Genomic DNA, 21,829 nt, shown 5'->3' on the forward strand with positions numbered 1-21,829 from the left:
TATGATGTGCGATGCGCTTCTTCAAACTTCCAGTACATTGATCAGAAGGTTATCACGGTCATTCACGGAATCACTCGTCACATCTCGGCCGATTCCGTAACTCCATCTATGAAGGGTACCGGAATCGGCCGAGGTTAGCCGAATGTCACGGAATCAGCCGAGAAGTGACGAAACCATTTATTACGTACGCATTGTTTGCATACGTCATAGCAAAACCCGATGTGATTGGTCAGGAATGCTCACACCTTCAAGGAAAGGTGAAGGTCGAGTAGCCGAGAATGGCTTCAATATTATTTTGAGAGAGGTGAAGATGGCATTTTCAACAACCACTCGTCGGAACTTATTCAGATGTATGCGCCGAATTATTAACAGGAAAACAGTGACAACTCAGGTTAGTATCGAATACACTGATCTAGTATATCATTTGGTTACTGCCGTGTTGTCGTCTGTGTATTTGATTTGACACATCGATCGATCTCAATAACACTTCAAACAGCTGATCCTTTTGTTTTTGTGAAACTAATACAAGGTTAGAAGATTTTCCTCTTGGCACCAATCAATAAATCAACCATTTTCAATTGTTCTGTAAATAAACTATCCACACTGATAGCCTATTACTGATATTGTCAACACCTGGTTTTAAAAAGCATAATCTACTTCACGTCTATACTGTACTGTAGAGGTAGACTTCTACAAAGACATTTGAAATATACATACAGACTAAAAGCCGAGATCGTAGTATATACTGTATCTGGATTGGTAATAGAATTAATTATAAATAAATTGATATTGAGTGAGTGGGCAGTGCCCAAGGCAGTCTCATTGTCAATCCATATCCCTGATTGGTAATCAAACACATGCTTGTCCACGTGATATGTTGTGATAATTGTGTTTGTGGGTAAATACTATATATAAATACATGTAACTTTCCATGTTTCTTTAGTTTCATTTCATATTATTGTATATATAATATGCAAATGTAATATACTGTACGCATGAATCATTTATATCAAGGACATAATCTTATAGATCTCTTTTTAATGATCATGGCAATATTAACATTTTTAAAACTATCTATAACACTGATTCCTGAGCAGGAACTTCAAAGGAACCTTAACCGACTAATGGTATGGAGTAACATCTGGCTACTGAAGTTTCATCGAGATAAGTGTAAATATTATATATATGTGTGCACATATAGGAATACAATCATTAAAAAGGGAAGAATTTAGTTAGGATATATATACATGTACAAAATGTATATATATAGTCTGACCAACAGACCAATTCAATGGACAAATAAAGAAAGGATATTGGATTCATTGTGGACAAGACCTGATATTTGAATATCACATTTTTGAAAAAAATGAAATGTGCAAATTCTACCTTTGCTATCCTCCGCTCTTTCAATTACCTGGACCAGCTGCTTCTCTGTATAAGACAATAGTTTGTGTGCATAAATTTGCATATGCCTGCCAAGTCTGGAGTCCTTTATTTGAAAGTCAACCTTATTGACAAAATAGAAAACGTACAAAGGAGAGCAACAAAACAGATCCCAGGCTTTGCCAATCTTATGAGGAAAGACTGCAAGGTCTGAAGCTACCAGCACTCTTCTGTCGAACATGAATTGAATTTGTTAAAAGAGATTAACAAAATTAATGATTCTACATCCAGTACCTATGTCAAAAATTTGGATGATATATAGCTAGATGGTATAGAGGATTTCCATCCTGCACCAGATATAAATCTAATCTAATGAATTTGATTTTTCGAATCCATTTAATATTGATCATTCCAGAAGTTTAAGGTAGTACATGTAGTTTGAATGAGTTCAATAGATAGATGTTAAGTTCTTGGATCTGAAATTAAATTTGAACATGCACAATCTCTGAATAAAATGGAAAATTAAAAAAGTGTCTGAACCATAGCTATATGCAGTAATCATTAATTTCCTTTAATTTATCTCTGGATATTTAAGGTCCTTAATTCCTGGTTGACATTTCAAAGACTAGTGAAGCATTTTACACTTCCAGTTTGTCTACATATTTTAGTTTATATGGTGATTTTAGTTTGTATGGTGACCAAACTGCTCCTGCATATTCTGTGTCCTCACAAGACATTTGAAGAATGCTACAAATCTTGTGTAAATTTAAAAATTGGAATGATCTTCTAATAATGGCAAGCATAAACTGCATTGAGTTTTTTTTATCTCACCCTTTCACTGGTGTGGTCTATGTTTAATGATTTGTTATGACAACTCCAATTTAATTTTCCTGATCAGATATCGATGGTTCCAGCATTTCCAAGTTTTCTTTACAATTACTAGCCTTTAATGTGGAACAATGTCAAACACCTTCTGGTACATTTTAACCTATGTTTGAACACAACGTATACATGTAGAATCTATAGTTTGGTCACATCCATTTGTTGATATGTTCATGTACTATGGTTTCAATTTCCTTACATGTAACCGAGGTCAAACTTACAGGCCTATAATTAATTATAATCAATTTGTATTGGTTAATGAAAATAAGAATGATACATTACAATTACTTTGATCTTTCACTCCGTAGTTCCTTGAATTTTGGAACGGTTTTACATTGCCAACTAGTCCCTTTGTGACAACACTGATTTACTCTTCCGAAAACATCACAAAATAAACTGACATACATGCATAGAAAGTGAAAATAAAATACAGATCTGTCTTGACTCTTTAGAGTATATTTTTGATATCCTTTAATTTCCCAGGATAAGTTTGGACTCTACTGTCTAGTACTTGCAAGGATATGTCATCTGTTTGATATACATGTATATATGTTTTGACCTGAGAGTTTTTTATTTGTCTTTCGAAGTGCTCTAGGCCTGAACTACGCTACATTACGTAAGAGTTTCATTAATAGGGTCCTTAAGATGTAGAGCTATAATGTATTGCTATACCCTAAAGTTAAACAAATTTAATAAAGTCAGACAGTTTGTCACAGTGTATATATACCAGGTACCCTATTTATTCTAATAAACGCCCTCACCCTAATAAACGTCCCCCCCCCCCCTCCCTTTTTTTTGGAAAGAAAAATTCCTCAATTCGAGAAAAAGAACTCACCGTGGCACAGTTATATATCCATCCACGTGTGTCCAGAGGTAATTATTTAAAGGATATCCAACATAAAACTAACACAAACCACAAAACAAAGTTTGTCACTTAGTTTTACAATGTTTTGGATACATATACACATGTTTCATGGTGTGAAATGGGTACATACAACAGATCTCACAACTTACCGACTCTGAAATTTTGATCTCCATTAACCCCCCCCCCCTTGGAAAAATTTCACGCCCCTGGGGCGTTTATTAGAATAAATACGGTAGTTACAGTAGGCTTTCTACTTGGGGATCCGGAGGGGGCTGAAATTTTGGCAGACCCTTGAAAGCAGGTATACCAGACACAATGTATTTACTTTGGGCTGAAAATTATAAAAAGTCGTAGTATTTTATTGATAACAGAAGTTTTCCTCATCATTTTATACTTAATTAATCATTACTGGGGACTGGAAATCCTTTTTTGATTTAATATAAGAGATCCTATAATTTCATAATGAGCAAAGTATAAATTGTTAAATGGCTTTTGTCCTTAATCATTTTGGAGGTGAAATTTCTGCGTTTAACTAAAACGTTTACACTTTGCTAAAGCACGCTCAAGTTCGGTCACACTTGACAATTGGTGCATGAATGCCATACAAATGATATATATCTACTATACTACATTAGTGTGACACTGGAACAAGTTTGATGACTAACTTTAAAACTCACAAAATATCTTCACCAAACATTATTTTACAGATTTTATGTCTTTTTCATTCTGACATTTTACATACCATACCCACCAACAAGTCTGGCATCCACATATACAGCAGTTTTTATAGAAATTTTAATACGTGTACATGTTAACAGTCTTTTTCCCTGCCCTTAGTAATGCATCCAGTCAAAGATTACGAGTACGTCCCCTCAAGATTTATTGCAGGACAAGTACATAATAACCCAAACATTATTATCAAAATAGGATATGAAGAATTATTCTGGTTCTGGTAAAATTGTCTTTCTCTATGTTATTGATTAAAAAAATAATATTTTAGATTATTTGTTAGCAGAGCATGCAGTAGACCCTCGAAAGCATGTTCTTGACTCCCAAAAACGATATCTGACTTTTGGGTTTGAAGGGACATGTATATATTGATCTATTTGACATATGTTTTGACCCTTCAGATTTCTCGGAAATAGTGATTTGACTTCTGAAATTGCTAAAACTCCAGAGTCAACTGGATGCCCTCTCAGGCTGTGATATATCCATCATGATATATATGTATATTGTACAGCATTATTAGTATTCAGTGGGCTATATTATACGACAAACTTGAGCTAGATAAGATATGTCTGTTCAAAATTACTCTTCCTTAAACAATAAAAGTATCCTGAAGTTGTAATACTGACATCTGAACTGTTTTATGTCCACTTGCAGATTGTGCATTCTGGATGGTATATATAATATATATACATCTTAGACAAAAATAAACGAAAAGGTGAAAATAGATACACCTAATACAAATGTATATACAGTATATAAATATTTCTCTCGGTACAACTAAGACAGGAAATTCAAATCTATATCTTCGGATCACCAACACATAGTGTATATGATACATTGTGCTAATAAATAGATATATAACATATAGTAACACAAATGACGAAGGAGCACAACTTTTTGACTCGTGCCCTGATCATGACTGGGCCTCGAACTCACGATCTACGGCCCCCAATCACCTAGCCAGAAATACCCGCAGCTTATACCGCTGCGCCACATCAGCGTTCTTATTGTGGCACAGCTGTATAAGCTGCAGGTATTTCTGGCTAGGTGATTGGGTGCCATAGATCGTGAGTTCGAGGCCCGGTCAGGGCACGAGTCAAAAAGTTGTCTTCCTTTGTCATTTGTGTTACTATATATGATATATATCTATTTATTAGCACAATGTATCATATACACTATGTGTTGGTGATCCGAAGATATAGATTTGAATTTCCTGTCTTAGTTGTACTGAGAGAAATATTTATAAAAATGTATATATATGTAACCACTGACCTTATTATACATATATATATATATGCACATCATGTGCATCAAAATGTCTGGGACACATATATTACATTTGTCAGTATGAATTCTTGTCTGTGAGTCATCTTGCTTTTATGGGACACTTTCATGTCCTTTGAATTTTCCCAATCCTTAGGTTCAAAGTAATATGTGCCAAATCTGTCCAAATAATGACCAGGTGATCTCTGATCACTTAGGCTGAGTAACAGTGCACGTGGGGATCTTCCATTATTCCTTTCAATTTATTGTTTTTGTCAAATAAGATTGGAGACATTTGTATCATTACAAATGTAGCTGACTTAGCATACTTTATATACATACGACAGACCCTAAAAGATACTTATATAGGTTTTCTTAAACCTGATTGGATATGTTGCCAGTTTTATGTTTCCTATAAATATTCAATCACTCCACAGCCTTTATGTAGATGGGGACTCGTCTAGATATTACATTCGAAATAAATAATCTTTAGAAAGGGTATTACATCAGTTGATTGCACCCAAAGAAAATGTTTGTAAAACTGAATTATTTACTGGTACTTATAGTAAAACTTGCATGGTAATCGAATGTTAGTGAATAAATGGCTCAATGTTATAAAGCCTGAAAACTATAAGCAAGGGGCCTGCTGGATATTGCTACATGCTTCTCAATATTGTTGGCATATACCTCTTATCTATATTAGATATGTAATACTTGAATGATCAATTGTAAATATATTAAGACAAACTTAATACCAAGGAAGTTTATTACACACTGACAGTATAGATATAATTATTCCACACCTCATTAATATTCGTAGGAAGATTTTCATGTCATCTTTGTGGTGAATAAATTAATTTGTATTTAAAAAAAAGACATTTAAAGTCTTTGATTATTGCAGCATTCAGCAAACCAAGTACATGTTTAAATGTTTTGACACAGCTGACCCATGTGACATTGTGACAGCGAGTCAAGGTCATTGTTTTGTACCAATGACAAAGCTATTCATCCCTGGATGACAATGAAGGTCAAATATCAATGGATTTATGACCCAAGACTTAAGGTTGTTCAGAAAATGTTTTACTTATATGAAGCTGAAGCTTTTAACAGATTTTCAACCCATAACTTAGAAAGTGGGTCAAGGACACTGATAATGCATTTCAAAAAATTTTATTGTAATAAATGATATATATGTATAGCAAACCACAGCTTGTCCTTAGTGATGGGTGTGCAGATGAATTAATATAACATAAAGAAAGAGACGAACAATGAGCACTGCACTATAATATGTAAATTAACATGGCCTCAGGTAAGCTGGAAATGGTTTAGTCTTAGCATGATTGGTTCCAAGCAGTGACGAGCATTATGTCAGAAAGTTGTCATGCATCATGTTGACAAGAATAAGAATTAGACTGTATTAAATAACACCACTTTTTGTTCATTGTTTATGTATAATAAATTAATATAAATTTTTTCACATTTATAAACGTAACTTATTTTATATACAATGTTTCTTTTTTCCCTTTTGCAGGCTGACATGTTAAAATTCGGCTTTATGTTTGACATTGACGGTGTCATCGTCCGCGGAAAGAAATTGTTACCATACGTTAAAGAGGCATTCCAGTTACTTACGGATCGTTATGGTAACTTCAGGGTCCCAGCTGTGTTTGTTACAAATGCTGGCAACACCCTCCGTCAAGACAAGGCAGAACAGCTCTCCGAGTGGCTGGACGTCAAGGTAATGACGTTTGATAGCAGTATGGTACTGTACCTGGCTCAGGATTTGAATATTTTGTTGTAAAAAGATAATTACTGACAATTTGAGTACAATTGTTAAAAGATTTCCTGTGTTGTGGATACAGTGTATTTACATGGTTTTAAATTATTATGCTTGTTTAACCCTGATGAGCATTTAAACATTTCTTTGAATGATTAAGTGAGTAATGTAAATAACACATTCAACTTAATAACTGCACTGTGAACAATTCTAAAAACACCAAAGGGGTGCTCTTGATAAACCCATGTACAGGAAAAAGTTTCCAGGTGAAATCTGGATGGAAAAAATATGAACTGTTTCTCATTTACCTACCATTATGTCGCAAAAACAACTGCAATCTTTGGTTAAATGTGAGGTCTATCAATAAGTGTCCTCACTCTCTCCTGAAAAAGAGTTGGGTTACAGTTTTGAATTGAGGCAGGCATGTGTGCTTATAAGGTCAAATACTTTTAAAACCACAAATAATTAAAAGTTTGTACAAAATAAAAATGAGTCAGTGCTTCATAAAAAAGATGTTATATCCATGTTGATGGTTTTAAACAGGTGAGTAGTGACCAGGTGGTGATGTCACACAGTCCTCTAAAGATGTTTCCCGAGTTTCACGATAAACACGTGCTGGTATCAGGACAAGGCCCAGTGGTGGAAATAGCACAGAATCTAGGATTTAGTAAAATCACAACGATAGACCAACTTCGTCAAGTTTTCCCCAATTTAGATATGGTGGATCACAAGCGAAGACGATCATCTGTAAGTCTGGGATATCTTGTTGGTACAGACAGTGTATTGCTTAGAGTATAAGAGATAGCTTATGTAATCAATGCCAAAAAAAATAAGGCCTAATGAAAATAAAAATACAATTTCTTAAAATATTAATAAAAACTTCAATGTTTCAGAGAATTTTGTTATAATTGTAATAATTTATATGTGGTCAATTCTTAAATGAAATAATAATTTCCTAGAAATTATGACAGAAATGACCATTGTTTTGTTTGTCAGAAGTGTATTGTATGGATCTTTATTTTCAGCCCAGAGAAGAAGACATGAGACTGTTTCCACCAGTAGAAGGTAAGTATTACATGTAACTAAAATATGTAATTTTTAGCTCGTCTCTCAAACTCAAAGAGAAAGGGGGCTATGTTGTTGACCGTGCGCCAGCGTTGGTTTCCGAATGTTAAGTTTTTGGTGCAAGTGTTGAAAAGCACCAGTAAACTCCTTTATTAGTGTACTAGTTCTAATGTTTGGTTAAAGGCTAGGGTTGATATGGGGGTACACTTTTACTGTCTTGAGTAGGAATGATTAATTTTTTGTTTTTTTTTTGTTTAACATTTTGGACATTTTAGGTCAAATTTAATGTGAAGTTTTGGATGCAAGTGTTAAAAGGCATCAGTAGACCCCTTTATAAGCATACTACGGTTCTAATATTTGGTTTGAGGGTTGCTTTGGGGTTAACTATTATTTCCTGGAGTCAAATATGTTTCATGATAATGATAATGTCAATGCTTTCTACAATGCAAAACCTAATTAGTCCCCAACCGGGGTGAGGGGACCCTAACCGGGGTGAGGGGACTATAGTTTTGTGTCCTTCTGACCTTTCGGCCATCCTTCTACACTGGCACTTAATTCAATTTCATACTTGGTGCATTGGTTCACCTTAATGAGGCAGTGTGTTGCATACCAAAAGTAGTTCGTTCTAACCCATATTGGGACCTTTGACCTTCATCAAAGACAGACTTCATAACTAGTGTGGTGGAGCCCATGCACAGGAAAATACAACCAGATTCTTTCCTCCATGTATTGTTTAAGATATTCATTTTCCATACAGTATGATCCTGGTAATTGACTAAATTGTCTTGTTTAAACAATGTCTATTTTACCTTTAAATTTGAATACTGCAATTGTTTTTTGTGTGAAATATCAGTATACACATACATATAGTTTCTAGTTGGTGAACTCGCCCCCCTAATTCTAGTGCAAGTTCAGTAATATGCAATTTAGATTTCCATTGGTATTAAAACCAAAATCCCTAATGCTAGTGCGAGGTATAGTGATATACATGGGGACTTTGGTGTTTGAGTGTTTAATGTGTCCCGACACTTAATCATTAGCCCTCCACCTCTGAGTTGTGAGTTCGAAACCCACTTTGGGCAGTTGCCTGGTACTGACTGTACTGCATAGACCGGTGGTTTTTCTTCGGGTACTCTGGCTTTCCTCCACCTCCAAAACCAGACGTCCTTACAAGACCCTGGCTGTAAATAGGACGTTAAACAGAAATAAACCCAAAAGTGATATACAATACAGTTTCAAAACGTTGAACTCATCCTCTAATTCTAGTGTAAGGTAGCATATATATATAGAGTGGTATACAGTATAGATTCCAGTTGGTGAACTCACCCCCTAATTCTAGTGTGAGGTATAGTGATATACAGTATAGATTCCAGTTGGTGAACTCACCCCCTAATTCTAGTGTGAGGTATAGTGATATACAGTATAGATTCCAGTTGGTGAACTCACCCCCTAATTCTAGTGTGAGGTATATATTATATATAGTGATATACAGTGTGAGCTTTGTACTGATTACAGTACTCATGTTTACGTAACAGTTGACAAACTTATTTTTACTTAAAATCAATGGTTTATTTCAAAAAATTATTCCAATCACATTAAACACCTAAAATGACTTATTTTATTTACAACATTTCAATTATTTCAAAATACAAATTTTGTTTTGCCAAGTGTTATTTGAAGGAAAAAATCCCAAATTTGCTAGTAGATTTTCTGTAGCCTTTTCTTTGCCTTACCAGTGAATTGTATTGCTTCCAATGTCAGTTTCAATAGGACTCCCAAGGAAATTGTTGTACTGTTAAGTGCATGGAATCTTGATTCTTAAACCAATGGCCATGTGGTAGTCATTATCCCATTTTGACAAGGTTAGGGATAAAGTTGTTTATTTATACTGACATCATATTGTGTATTAAATCCTGATTTATAGGTATTATAACTGTAACATACATAACTACACGTAGTTGTACTTTAAGACCATTTGGTAGCATTTTATACACAGAGAGGTCAGTCACCTGACTGTGTACAGTTGTAAGCCATTTGTAATTAATATGCTTGTATTTGTTTTGGACACATATTAGATGGATCAGAATTAGTATAAAAGTATTACTGTTTATGGCAAACTTCCTGCTGTATGTAAAGGTTTGGTTGTCTGCATGAGGTAAAAAAAAATCTGTTGTCCTCGAAATCATTCAACAACTCATCACTGCAAAATGATTAACCAGTGTAATGAAAAGACTGTCTGGATCTTTCTCATGTGATTTTAGTCAACTCTCAAATGTCAATATTTATTGTAAATTACAGTAAAACCTGCTCTAACGACTGCCTGTCTATAACGACCGATTTTTAGTTTCCCTGTGAGATTTTACTATATAAAGACCCTCTGTATAGCGACCACCTGTCCAGTGTGACTAACGACGGGTGATTTTGGAATGGCGGTCGCTCGTTTGTTTTCTATAACGACTGATTTCTGTCAGTGATCTGCTCTCAGCAGTCATCCTTCGTAAAAATGGAAAATTATCATAAAAAACGTATTTACACCCCTGAAGTACTAAAATATTGGTAACTAATTATTTATGGTGATAATGCATATAATTTAAAAACAAACTAGCTTTTATAAGTACTTCAAGTTTAGAACTCAAAACAAATTGTCCCAAATGCATTGAGGCAAAACTATAGTCGACCGAACATAGAAGCAGGTCCCTGATTATGCTATATATAAACATATATTCTATCACCCTGCATATCTTTTGCATATTAGCCTTGTAACTTTGTACTGGAATTGGCTCAGTTTTCGTATTAAAATTGTTTTTTTTTTTTTTTTTTTTTTTGTGTTTTCACATAGGATTTCCATCTTATTGAATGAAAACAACCTGAACTTGTTTTTCAGCTGTAATTCTGTTTGGTGAACCAGTGAGATGGGAGACAAACCTGCAGATCATCATTGATGTTCTACTAACCAATGGGAAACCCATGTATGCACCCAGGGAGATTCCATATCCCCATATGCCTGTACTTGCCTGCAACATGGATCTACTCTGGATGGCGGAGGCATGCATGCCGAGGTGATGAAAAATATACATTGTCTTAAGTTGTATAAGGCATGGCACATGGCTTCTTCAATCATTAATTCGTACCATGTTATAGATTGGATGTCCATATAACTAGCTATATACACTAAAACTATACAAGACCTGCGGAAATTAATTTTCTCTAATTGTCCTTGAAATCTACTGTAATAAATAAAAATTTATGATACGGTCTATATAATTATTTTTTTTAATTGCAGGATGTTGCTACTTATTGGTCAGGCCTTAGTCCCTTCAATATTCCTTATACTTAGAAAATGCCTTAACGTCCAATAGGAAAGCATTTTTAGACTTTAAGGGAACTTCCTTAACTTGAGGTTTTTCTGAAATCCAAGAATGCTTTCTATGTGATAAGGAACTGGGGTCTGTTGTCATGAGATATGTCCTTGCACTCAATACCCTACACTACACATCTATGAGACATTAGATGACCATGTCTAATATTAGCTAATGTTATGTAATGGGTTTGTCATGACACTTATTAAAAAGGTAGTTATATAGGATAATGCTGTGTAAGTTAAACATTTTCCAAGCTATGACAGTGAAAGCTCCAGCTGTGAAATTCTTGTCTGTCTTAATCTTAGGCTTATTGTAGATTTAACATTTAAGTCTTATCATGAAGATTTAGATACCTTGGTCTAACCATGTAAAAGTAGAAATTCATTTTTTGTATCGTTGAAAGTCTATGCCTGCCATCATCTTGTTCGGCTGTTTCGAGTCCAAGGGGCCCCACCTATAACTTTGGTTCAAAATCAGGGATTTTTTATTGATTTTTGTCACCTGATGGACCTTGATCCCAATTCCCCCTCCCTGCCCTAGAAATAATAGTTACATCTTCAATAATTAAAGAGGCTTGCCCGCAGAGAGATCAGAAAAATTGGCTAATAGAAAAAGATTTTTTACACATGACAGATTGTTGGAATTGTTGAGTTTTTCATTTTATTTTCCTTATAAAACGCTGAAAAGTGATATTAAAACCTCGTTTTTTAAATATTATTTATTTAATCGCAACCCGCAATAAGTCCCCGCTATAAAGTGGAGTCTAATTTGATTGACACATCAAAGAAACAAGCACGTGCACAGTGCCGCACAGTGATAACTTCAAAGGCAGCGGCGATTTACAAAGAAGATTTGCCGTTATATTCCATACATTTCCCTCTCAGGTTGAGTTTTAAAACGTCTTTTAAATACATATTCTGTAATTGTTTTCAAGAAATAAAGTCGGAAAGCCTCTAATTTTGTCACATAGAAACGTGTACTGAAGTTTATTTAGTGATCGGAGATGTGCCGTTTACCGGTCCGTCTGCGGGTAAGCCTCTTTAAGTAAACGTTAGATTAAAAATGTATTATGAACTTTATTTTTATGAAGCCATATTTCATAGCTGACACCATGATCATACACGTGAGAATATGTATTATTTAATCATTAAGTAGGTGATTCATGGTTATAACTATTTTGTTTTATTTATTACTTCAGGTTTGGACATGGCTGTTTCCTGACCTGTTTAGAGCATCTATATATGGTAAGTGACAAGAAACTTTGGTTTCTTGGTAAGTGGAAACACACACTGTGACAAGAGACTTTGGTTACTTGGTAAGTGGAGTCCCACGCTGTGACAAGAAACTTTGGTTACTTGGTAAGTGGAGTCACACACTGTGACAAGAGACTTTGGTTACTTGGTAAGTGGAAACACACACTGTAACAAGAAACTTTGGTTTCTTGGTAAGTGGAGTCACACATTGTGACAAGAGACTTTGGTTCCTTGGTAAGTGGAGTCACACATTGTGACAAGAAACTTTGGTTCCTTGGTAAGTGGAGTCACACACTGTGACAAGAAACTTTGGTTACTTGGTAAGTGGGGTCACACGCTGTGACAAGAAACTTTGGTTCCTTGGTAAGTGGAGTCACACATTGTGACAAGAGACTTTGGTTACTTGTTAAGTGGAAATATACTAACAAGAAACTTTGGTTTCTTGGTAAGTGGGGTCACACGCTGTGACAAGAAACTTTGGTTACTTGGTAAGTGGAGTCACACGCTGTGACAAGAGACTTTGGTTACTTGGTAAGTGGAGTCACACATTGTGACAAGAGACTTTGGTTCCTTGGTAAGTGGTGAATCCTGTGTCTGATCACCATCAATGTTTACTATGGACTGCTTTCTTGTATACAAAACGACTGAATTAATTTTTTAAAAATGCTGGATAAAATATAAAAATAGATACAGAAATTTCACTGTTTTATTAAATGGAAGTTTGTTGTCCTATTATAAGCTATTACATGAAAAACAGTCTGTAAAGGCACCACTTTTAGAAACAGCACATGATACAATAGAAATAATACCTTATCTTAGCTTGTTATAGTAAAATTGATTTGTAATATGTATTGGGGGATCCATTCTTTATCTCTCACTGTAACAAAGAAACAAACACAAGACTAAGTGTTACCTTGTGTTATATTTGTGTTGGTGCTGACTTTGACATCTATATCAACATGTAGCGCAATTTCTCAGAAAGTATTAATTTAAGTGCTTTGGTAACCTCATTTGGTAAAAATAGAAAGATGAGAGGTTGAGCAAGTAAGATTAAGACAAAGCTATACATTTTACTTGGATTACAATGGATGATCCAGGTTTTGGTAAAAAAAAAGAAGGATCAGTGAAAACTTATTCAAAATAATCTTAATCTGGAATTTTGTACACAATTTTAGTAAATTATGTACAATGTTGCACATACTTGGTGTAGTATGGTAAAGTGAAACCCATGGTAAATTGATACATGGTTCACTTTACCATTATGGTGAAGTGAACCCCCCACACCCATGGTAAAGGGAAGCATTTCACTATTTTCTTACTAAATCACTTTTTCACCAAATTCTTTTTATATTACCTTGTTTCATCCTCTAAACACATTAACACACAAAAAATGTCTGGGGCTCAGGAAATTTAGGGTGGGGCAGGGCACTTCACTTTACCATATAATACAAGTTTTAGTTCATTCAATCAGTTTCTAAATTTTTAACATGTTTTGGGAGTGTCAAAGTACAGTCAAACCTGTCTATAGCGACCGCCCAAGGGGAGACAGAAAAACGGTCACTATAGACAGGTTGCCTTTATAGACAGGTCAAAATTATTGCACCAACCAATTTACTTAAACCTGCCATAACATTTTTCATTGAACAGCTAGGGCATTCAGAAGACCAGTCAGAAGTTAAATAAATGCATAAACTTTATAAATCTGAAGGGTTTAATATTTAATGATTTGTGGACCCAAACACAAAACATAACTCAAAATGGTCTTATGGATAATTTTTTTTAAATATTTTGTTCTAAAATAATGCTATATGTATCTATCAAATTATCTCCCTTTCTTTCATAAATAAAGAATACACAATAATTAATAAATTAATTATATTTGTGTTACTACTAATTATTTTGTGTTATAGTCTTACTTCTTAAAACCTTTTTTTTTTTTCTGACCCAAATTGAAATCCGGATATTTGTGTCAGTTTACGACTTTTTATTAGTATTGACTAATTAAAGATGGCGGCAGTACAAACGCTAGTACCGACAGCTACGATTAAGAAAGACATTATTGGCTTTCATGTGAGTAAATCTTGTTGACAGATATGACCAGTGTTTGTTATTGAAGTGATGTATCCTAGTTGTAATCACAAAATTAACTGACCGTGTCAAATGAAGCCACCTGTGCACAGTTGTAATGTAATACCGACACGCATGGTGACCCAACTCCTCTCTTACCGAACCCCAGGCCAGGGCAGCTACAGTAATTATAGGCTAACAGGTGGTAGGGGTCTTTTGTTTATATACTCAGGCCAGGGTTGTGGTGGTCCTTTGTTTGTATAATCAAGCCAGGGTCGATGTGTCTGAATTTTCCGGGGATTTTATGAGGGATGACTGCCGAGAGCAGAAGATGGCCGACAGAAATCGGTCGCTATAGAAAACAAATTAGCGACCGCCGTTCCGAAATCACCGGTCGTTAGCCACATTAGACAGGTAGTCGCTATACAGAGGGTCGTTATATAGTAATATCTCACTGGGAATCTTAAAACCGGTCGTTATAGACAGGCAGTCGTTATATACAGGGGGTCGTTAGAGCAGGTTTGACTGTATTGATAACAAGATGTATAAAGTTCAATGGAGTTCTTGTTTTCCAGCATTAGTCATTCTATTCATTTAGTTTATATCATTTTGCAGAAGAGTTAGTGTGAAAATAATATTTGATGTTGTCTCTTTTAGAAAATAACCGGCCGAGAATTAAAGTATACTGGGTTGATAGGGAAGCCGAGTGGAATAACATATCACCATGCCGACTCTATACTTTGGCACCAGGCCAAGAGCCTAGGAATCCGACAACTAGACACACTTTATTGTATAGGGTAAGTTTTTCATGTGGAGATTCTGGGTTGTCTTTGGTGAAGGGGTGAAGATCCGAGGTTAGTGGTTGGATTTCTAACTGGAGGGGATTGTGTTTCTCAGTAGGCTGAGATCATGAACTTTCCTGTACAGTTGTGACTTGATGTTGTGGAGAAATGTAAAATCAGTCAAAATTAAAAAAAAAAAAAAAACAATTTGATATCTACAATAAGACTTTCCTAAGACAAACAGGTTTGATACAAATTTCTGCCTTTACTAAGTGAATTAAAATCCTGAATTCAGCTGAACATTGTTATTCTAAGAAAAACATATTCAGATATAGCAAAATATTTCCTCTGGTCTCATGGAATTCTGTATAAACAAATATCACTGACAGTGTACCTAATTGGTTTTCTTCTGCTTTTTTGAAAATTATTCATTTAATAATTGGATAGCTTGAAATGTTTAAATAAATAGCCTCCAAATTCATTTTCTGAAACTTCTTTAATTTTGTATCATTATCTAATCTTTTTTGTAGGGATAATCCAGAAACAGACATCTATGGTGCTAACTTGTACAACAGGTATATCACAAAACGACAAGAGGAACAAATGTTAAAGGTCAAAGTGCAGAACGCAGCAGGTGGAGTCGCTCACCTACAGGACGTGGACAGTGACGATGACATGGAAGGTCTAGTTCACTACACGGAGGATAATGAAGCGGGGCGACATTTCGCCCGTAACTGTCACTCAATTTTAGTGTGTACAGGAGTGTATTGCTCATCTCGGGATTATGTCACCTATGATTCTAGCCAAATGTCCAATCACAATCACCGCGACTTTGTACTCGACCCTGAACTCAAACAACCCAAAATTGTGACTGCGAATGTGCATGAAGCTGTCAAGTTTGTACTGCAGAAAGAGGGCTTATCTTGATCACAGCACAACTATAGGCTCTTCTCCTCTCCACTTAAAATGTTATCAATGTTGCTTTCAATGTGTGTATTGTTATTTCTCCCAAAGAAATATCTTAGGAGATACGTTACAGTAATATTGAGTAGATACGTTAAGTAATATTGAGTATTTCTATTTATTTTTTCCCCATGTGTCACACGATTGTGTTTAAGTAGGTTTTGTGATTGGTCATACGCACACAAATATACACTTTAAAAAAAAAAAATTTGTGCAGCTCTAGATCTGTTTGTCATGAGGGAAAAAAATTTTTTATGTTTCACATGTTTCATTAATTGACTGTAGTCTTGATTTACAGATCAATAAAATGATGCAGTACCCCTGGTCACATGACACTTGGTCGTTATCTACTCAAAAGCAGCTTTTAAACTCCTCATCAAAGTTGGAGAATATAGATACATTGTACATACATGAATTCGAATCAGGGGGTCTAGATCTGTCACTCCATAACTTAGATACTTTCAGTGTGTCCCAAATATGATTCCTTATCGGTATCTTATTAAACATTGTATTAGTTGTTTGTGTACTTGCATTTAGAAAACAAACAAAAAAATTGTTCCTTTCATTTCAATGACTTTTCAAAATTCTTATTTAATAGAAGTCCTAGTATAAAGATTTGAGATTTGGATATTGATTTTATTAAAAACTAACATGCATGTTTGTTAATGGCACAAACAGTCACTTATCATCTTCATGTGTAAAAATATTAAGATATGAAACTAACCTTTAACTATTAAAACATTAAAGAGTTATCACCAATCTGATTATAACAACCTTGTGTTATTCTATATGTGAGTACATTTATTTTTCTGTCATTGCAAATATCAATAAACAATGAATATTTCCATACCTATATCAGATCTCAGAAGTAGGCTTTGTATGATTTGAACATCCTATGAATTAGATACTGAGGAATATTTCCATACCCATCAGATCTTAGAAGTAGGCTTTGGTTGATTTGAACATCGTAAGAATTAGCTACTGAATACCTTTTTAATTGACTGCTTTTGCAATTTGTTTTGCTGGTGATAGTTTTACTATATTTGTCTCCCCAACAAAGTTTTTAAAATCATTCAGGTCATTGTAGCTATCCCCTATCCTTAAGTGTGTTTTGAAGGTTCCAGATGCTGATAAAATTGCTTGATTGCTCACATATTTTGGACAGAAAGAAGGAAAATATTTTACTAGCATTTAAGAAAAATATAAAGTAAGTTTGAGAAGCAGGGAAAAAGACACTGCATTGACTCCCATTACATATTCACACTTAAACATTGATCATGTGACTTATCATGATCATGTGACTTATCATGATCATGTGACCACAAGGACTTACTTTGAACACATATTTTTTTGTATCCATTTTTTTGGTAGGGGGGGGGGGGGGGGGTTGGGGGGTTGTCTCCCTCACTCTCACTCTCATGATATTTCTGGCTAGGCGATTGGGTGCCGTAGATCTTGAGTTCGAGGCCCGGTCAAAAAGTTATCTTCCTTCGTCATTTGTGTTGCTAAGTTATGTGTTTATATATATAAATATTAGGTCATGAAAACTAAACTAATTTTCTACTCGTAATTCAAATTTGATAAGTTGAAGGCTACATGTATGATTTTGCACTGTAGGCATATGGTAGATTTTGATGGTCAGGTGATTAGTCCTGGTGGGGTAAAGTTAAATATGACCTCATTTTAAGGACGGATTCCAAGTATTGGCCAGTAACCATGTTGGTTGGAGGAACAGGTATATCTGGCTTTTGGGAGTGGCTATCACAGCGTAGAGAAGCTACTTAATTTAGGTGTTAGGCAGATGTATTATCACAATGTTTAACTGTTTTATTTAAGGTGACAACAATAGATCCAACAACACAGTTAATATAGAATATATATTACAGTAGTTTTATTAAATTCCAGATATTTTTACTTAACTTTATGAAAACTTACAGACTAAATATTATAAGTGAAAATGTACATAACAAGATTGTGATAATGAAACATTTTGTATGAATTGAAACAGTTTTTGTAAATTTCTAACCAGAAGATTTATTGTACTTTACTAAACTGAAACTAATTGTGGTAGAGACATTATGAAACAGATACAACTGTAGTGTACATTTTTTTCTTTTTTTCTTCCCATGCATTGACGTTCTTTTGATTTCTAAACACAATGGTTCCTATCTTCATTTTCATGAATCTTCTGTTGATTTTATCTGTAGAGATTCATCAATAGATCAACTTATTTATATAAATATAAACTTTATTTTAAAATATTTAAGTCCTAGACCAAGCCAAAAACAGTAATCTATAGTCTACTTGATAGATCTATGTTTTTACTTATGGCAAGTTCACATTTGACCAGAACAAGATTTTTGTGGCATTTATTATTATCTATTTAGTGAAAAATGTTAATGGTTTTGTTGTGGGTTTTTTTCCATGTAAACTTGTGTAATACTTTGTATAATTTGATGCTGTGTCAGGGAGTGATACCGAGATAGCATTGTTAATCCTCAGAATGTATTATATAGTGGGGACATAACAGGGGAATGTTACAGATTTAAATTTTCAGCTTATGAGTTTGAGTGTGAACAATTTTAACAATATAATCTAGTAGAATATTTAAGGTGTTTTTAGTAACTACAGCCTTCCTAAGTCTGACTTGTAGATCTAGTCCATAGCAACATGCATAGTCAGTTTGCGATAATACAGAGTGTATTTAAATTTTGGTCATTTTTGTTGTTGTGAGCAATTTTGGTGAACAGTAAGAAAATCAAGGGAAAGAGAATTGAGAATATCTAGACTATATGTTGTAAGATTTTAAAAGAAGATACTGGACGGGTAACAATATGTCCGTAATTTATGAAGTTTGATAAACACTTACTTCAGTATTGTATTTTTTTTTTTTTTGAAACTCTGACCAAGTGTAATCAAAATCAACATTTTATGGAACTTAAAAGTATTGTTTGAGCTTTGCTGTTATTTTCTGTGTAGAATATGTTTATTCTCAGTATCTCAGTTTGAGGACCCGTCTATACTTCAGTCTTTAAGTGTCGTTACAGTATTTCACTTTGCCGTACTGTTGTGAACATCCTCATTTGATTACAGTAGTCACACACATACTGTGGAAATTTCATCTTGGTTTATGATAATCAGAAGCTTCCTTTATCTTTAGCATTGCGGAAAATGCCGGCTTTTAAACTCTGGAATTCCTGAACATATTTAAAGAGGTTTATATATTAGACCCAGATTGAAATAATCGTTGATGTTTTTAAGATACATTTGGGTACTGGATGTGTCAGTCAAAGTAATCACACATTTATTGATGTCCCAACGAAAACATACTCATTGATATTTATTTCAAATGATTTTGATAATGAATTTGTTAGTATATGCTTTGCATAATACAAAGTATGAAATTTGAAGTTTCTTGAATGAATAACAAATATATATAGATATTTGTTTATGAGCATTATAAGTAAGATTTATTGAAAATGTGTGATTGTGGTATTTTTGTGTGAGACCATCAGTGTGAGGTTTCAGATGCTGGTGTTCAGAGGCATACAGTTCATCTTATATATACACACGTAGATTGATTCTTAGGAGAGCTGGAAACAGCACACACCAAGGTCTGTGTACAGTTTTATGTACTTGTAACAAAATAATCCTAGAACAAGGAGACAATATTTTTACTGACAATATTTAATACTCCTCCTAAGATAAATGTTAATGCAATAGATATGTGTCCATGTAAATAGGCCAGAAAGAGAGCTCCTAGAGATTGGTGAAACAGTATTTTACTCTGTCTGGTAAATTATTTGTTACAGATTGATTTGATTTTAATTTATTGGTTATCATTTTGTGGATGACTTATACATTAGATAGCTCTATATAATTTAGGTATGCAAGTTTTCCCCAAAATCTATTCTCTGTGATCAGTTTCAAATCTATTGCATTTCCATAATGACCTCATGTTTGCCTTCAAACTGAATTCATAGTGCTATGAATGACATGATATTATCTGTTACGATATCACAATGGATATGGGTGAAATTACACATGGCAATACAGACTTGATGATGAGTGTATCCACTGCATCACATGATAGTCATGTGATCAAATATCATTAAAGTTTATTAGTACTTAATATACAGTTTATCAGAATAACAAAAGAGAACAAAATGGAGGTTATAAGGGGGGATAATCCACACCAATAAATTCTTCTTTGATAAAAGTTTTATTTCTTAATTTTGGGCAAATGGTAATTGTTTTAGGGTGTACCTGTAATATTTAATTCTCAAAAATATTAATTATGACAGGAAGAGGTCATTTGTTATAATTATAACAAATGTTTTTTAAGTCACATAAATAGATTTTCCATGTTAAGACATTGTATTTGTATCCCATATACATGTATTTGTGTGGTGTAATACGAGAGAACATTAACATCATATTACTAGCTCCGTTCAATCAGTTAATCTAACAGTATACATTCTGTGAATCAAATACGATTACATAAAATTGCACGAATAGTTTACAGCATTTTCATATTTTGTTTTACAAGATACTCCAGAGTTAAGGTAAGAGCACATTAGAGTAAAATATGTATTTCCTTCTACGAGACAATCTAGTGATGACTTTAGATATTATCTATATACTACCTATATAATAAATACTATAGTTATCCTACAATATAAAGGACTTGATCATATTCGTTCAAGTGCTGTCTTTATTTATTTTCCATCCTTGAACATGAAGGATTTGATCCTTTTGGTCGAATGGTGTCTGTATTTTTCCCACCCCTAAAAAACCTGATCATATTGATCAAGTGTTGTCTTTGTATTTTTCCCATCCCTAAAATACTTGATCATATTAGGTCAAGTTCCAGCTTTGTTTACTCCAATCCTTGAATATAAAGGACTTGATCATATTAGATCAAGTGTTGTCTTTGTTTATTTTCTATACATTGTTGTCTTTATAAGAACTCATAGTTGTTACTATGTATACGTTTAATAGTTTGACACATCGAGTGGACAAGCAAGAATGTATTTTTAAGAATATTAAAATTTGTTTTTAAGTTATGTAACACTTTGTTGATTTCATTTTTATGTGTTGATCGGAAGGACAAAGCGTCAGCCTTTGGAATATGCAAACTCAAGACATACCAGAAATGTATGGGATTCACAATAACATACCTGGTAGTTGGTAATTTTTTGCTTGTTTGCTAGGTTTATTGCCCGTGAACTGCCAAGGTTATTTTGAGGCGGGGTCTCCTTGTAGTAGTTGGCGACTACCTCACTGAACAACATACAGGATGCCCGATACATGCCATCCACCACAATAAGGGTAAAGTGTCTTGAAATAACCATGACTGCACGGACCGGTCTGTCTCTCAGCTTCCTGAGAAACAAACCTACAGGGGTAGGAGGAGTTGAGCTAGTAATGGACTTTTA

At 34.3% G+C, this 21,829-nt stretch overlaps 1 protein-coding gene across 1 annotated transcript; it reads left to right on the forward strand.

The window, feature by feature from the left end:
• The first annotated feature begins 205 nt into the window (after positions 1 to 205).
• LOC117330569 (haloacid dehalogenase-like hydrolase domain-containing 5) lies at positions 206 to 21,462 on the forward strand. Its single transcript, XM_033888980.1, has 8 exons — positions 206 to 391; positions 6,654 to 6,860; positions 7,443 to 7,646; positions 7,925 to 7,964; positions 10,849 to 11,023; positions 12,525 to 12,570; positions 15,304 to 15,443; positions 15,959 to 21,462. The coding sequence occupies exons 1-8, from the start codon at positions 236 to 238 to the stop codon at positions 16,353 to 16,355; spliced, it is 1,365 nt and encodes a 454-aa protein (XP_033744871.1). The 5' UTR covers positions 206 to 235; the 3' UTR covers positions 16,356 to 21,462.
• Positions 21,463 to 21,829: the final 367 nt, after the last annotated feature.

Source organism: Pecten maximus, chromosome 7 (genome assembly GCF_902652985.1).
Source record: "Pecten maximus chromosome 7, xPecMax1.1, whole genome shotgun sequence".
Taxonomy (NCBI): domain Eukaryota; kingdom Metazoa; phylum Mollusca; class Bivalvia; order Pectinida; family Pectinidae; genus Pecten; species Pecten maximus.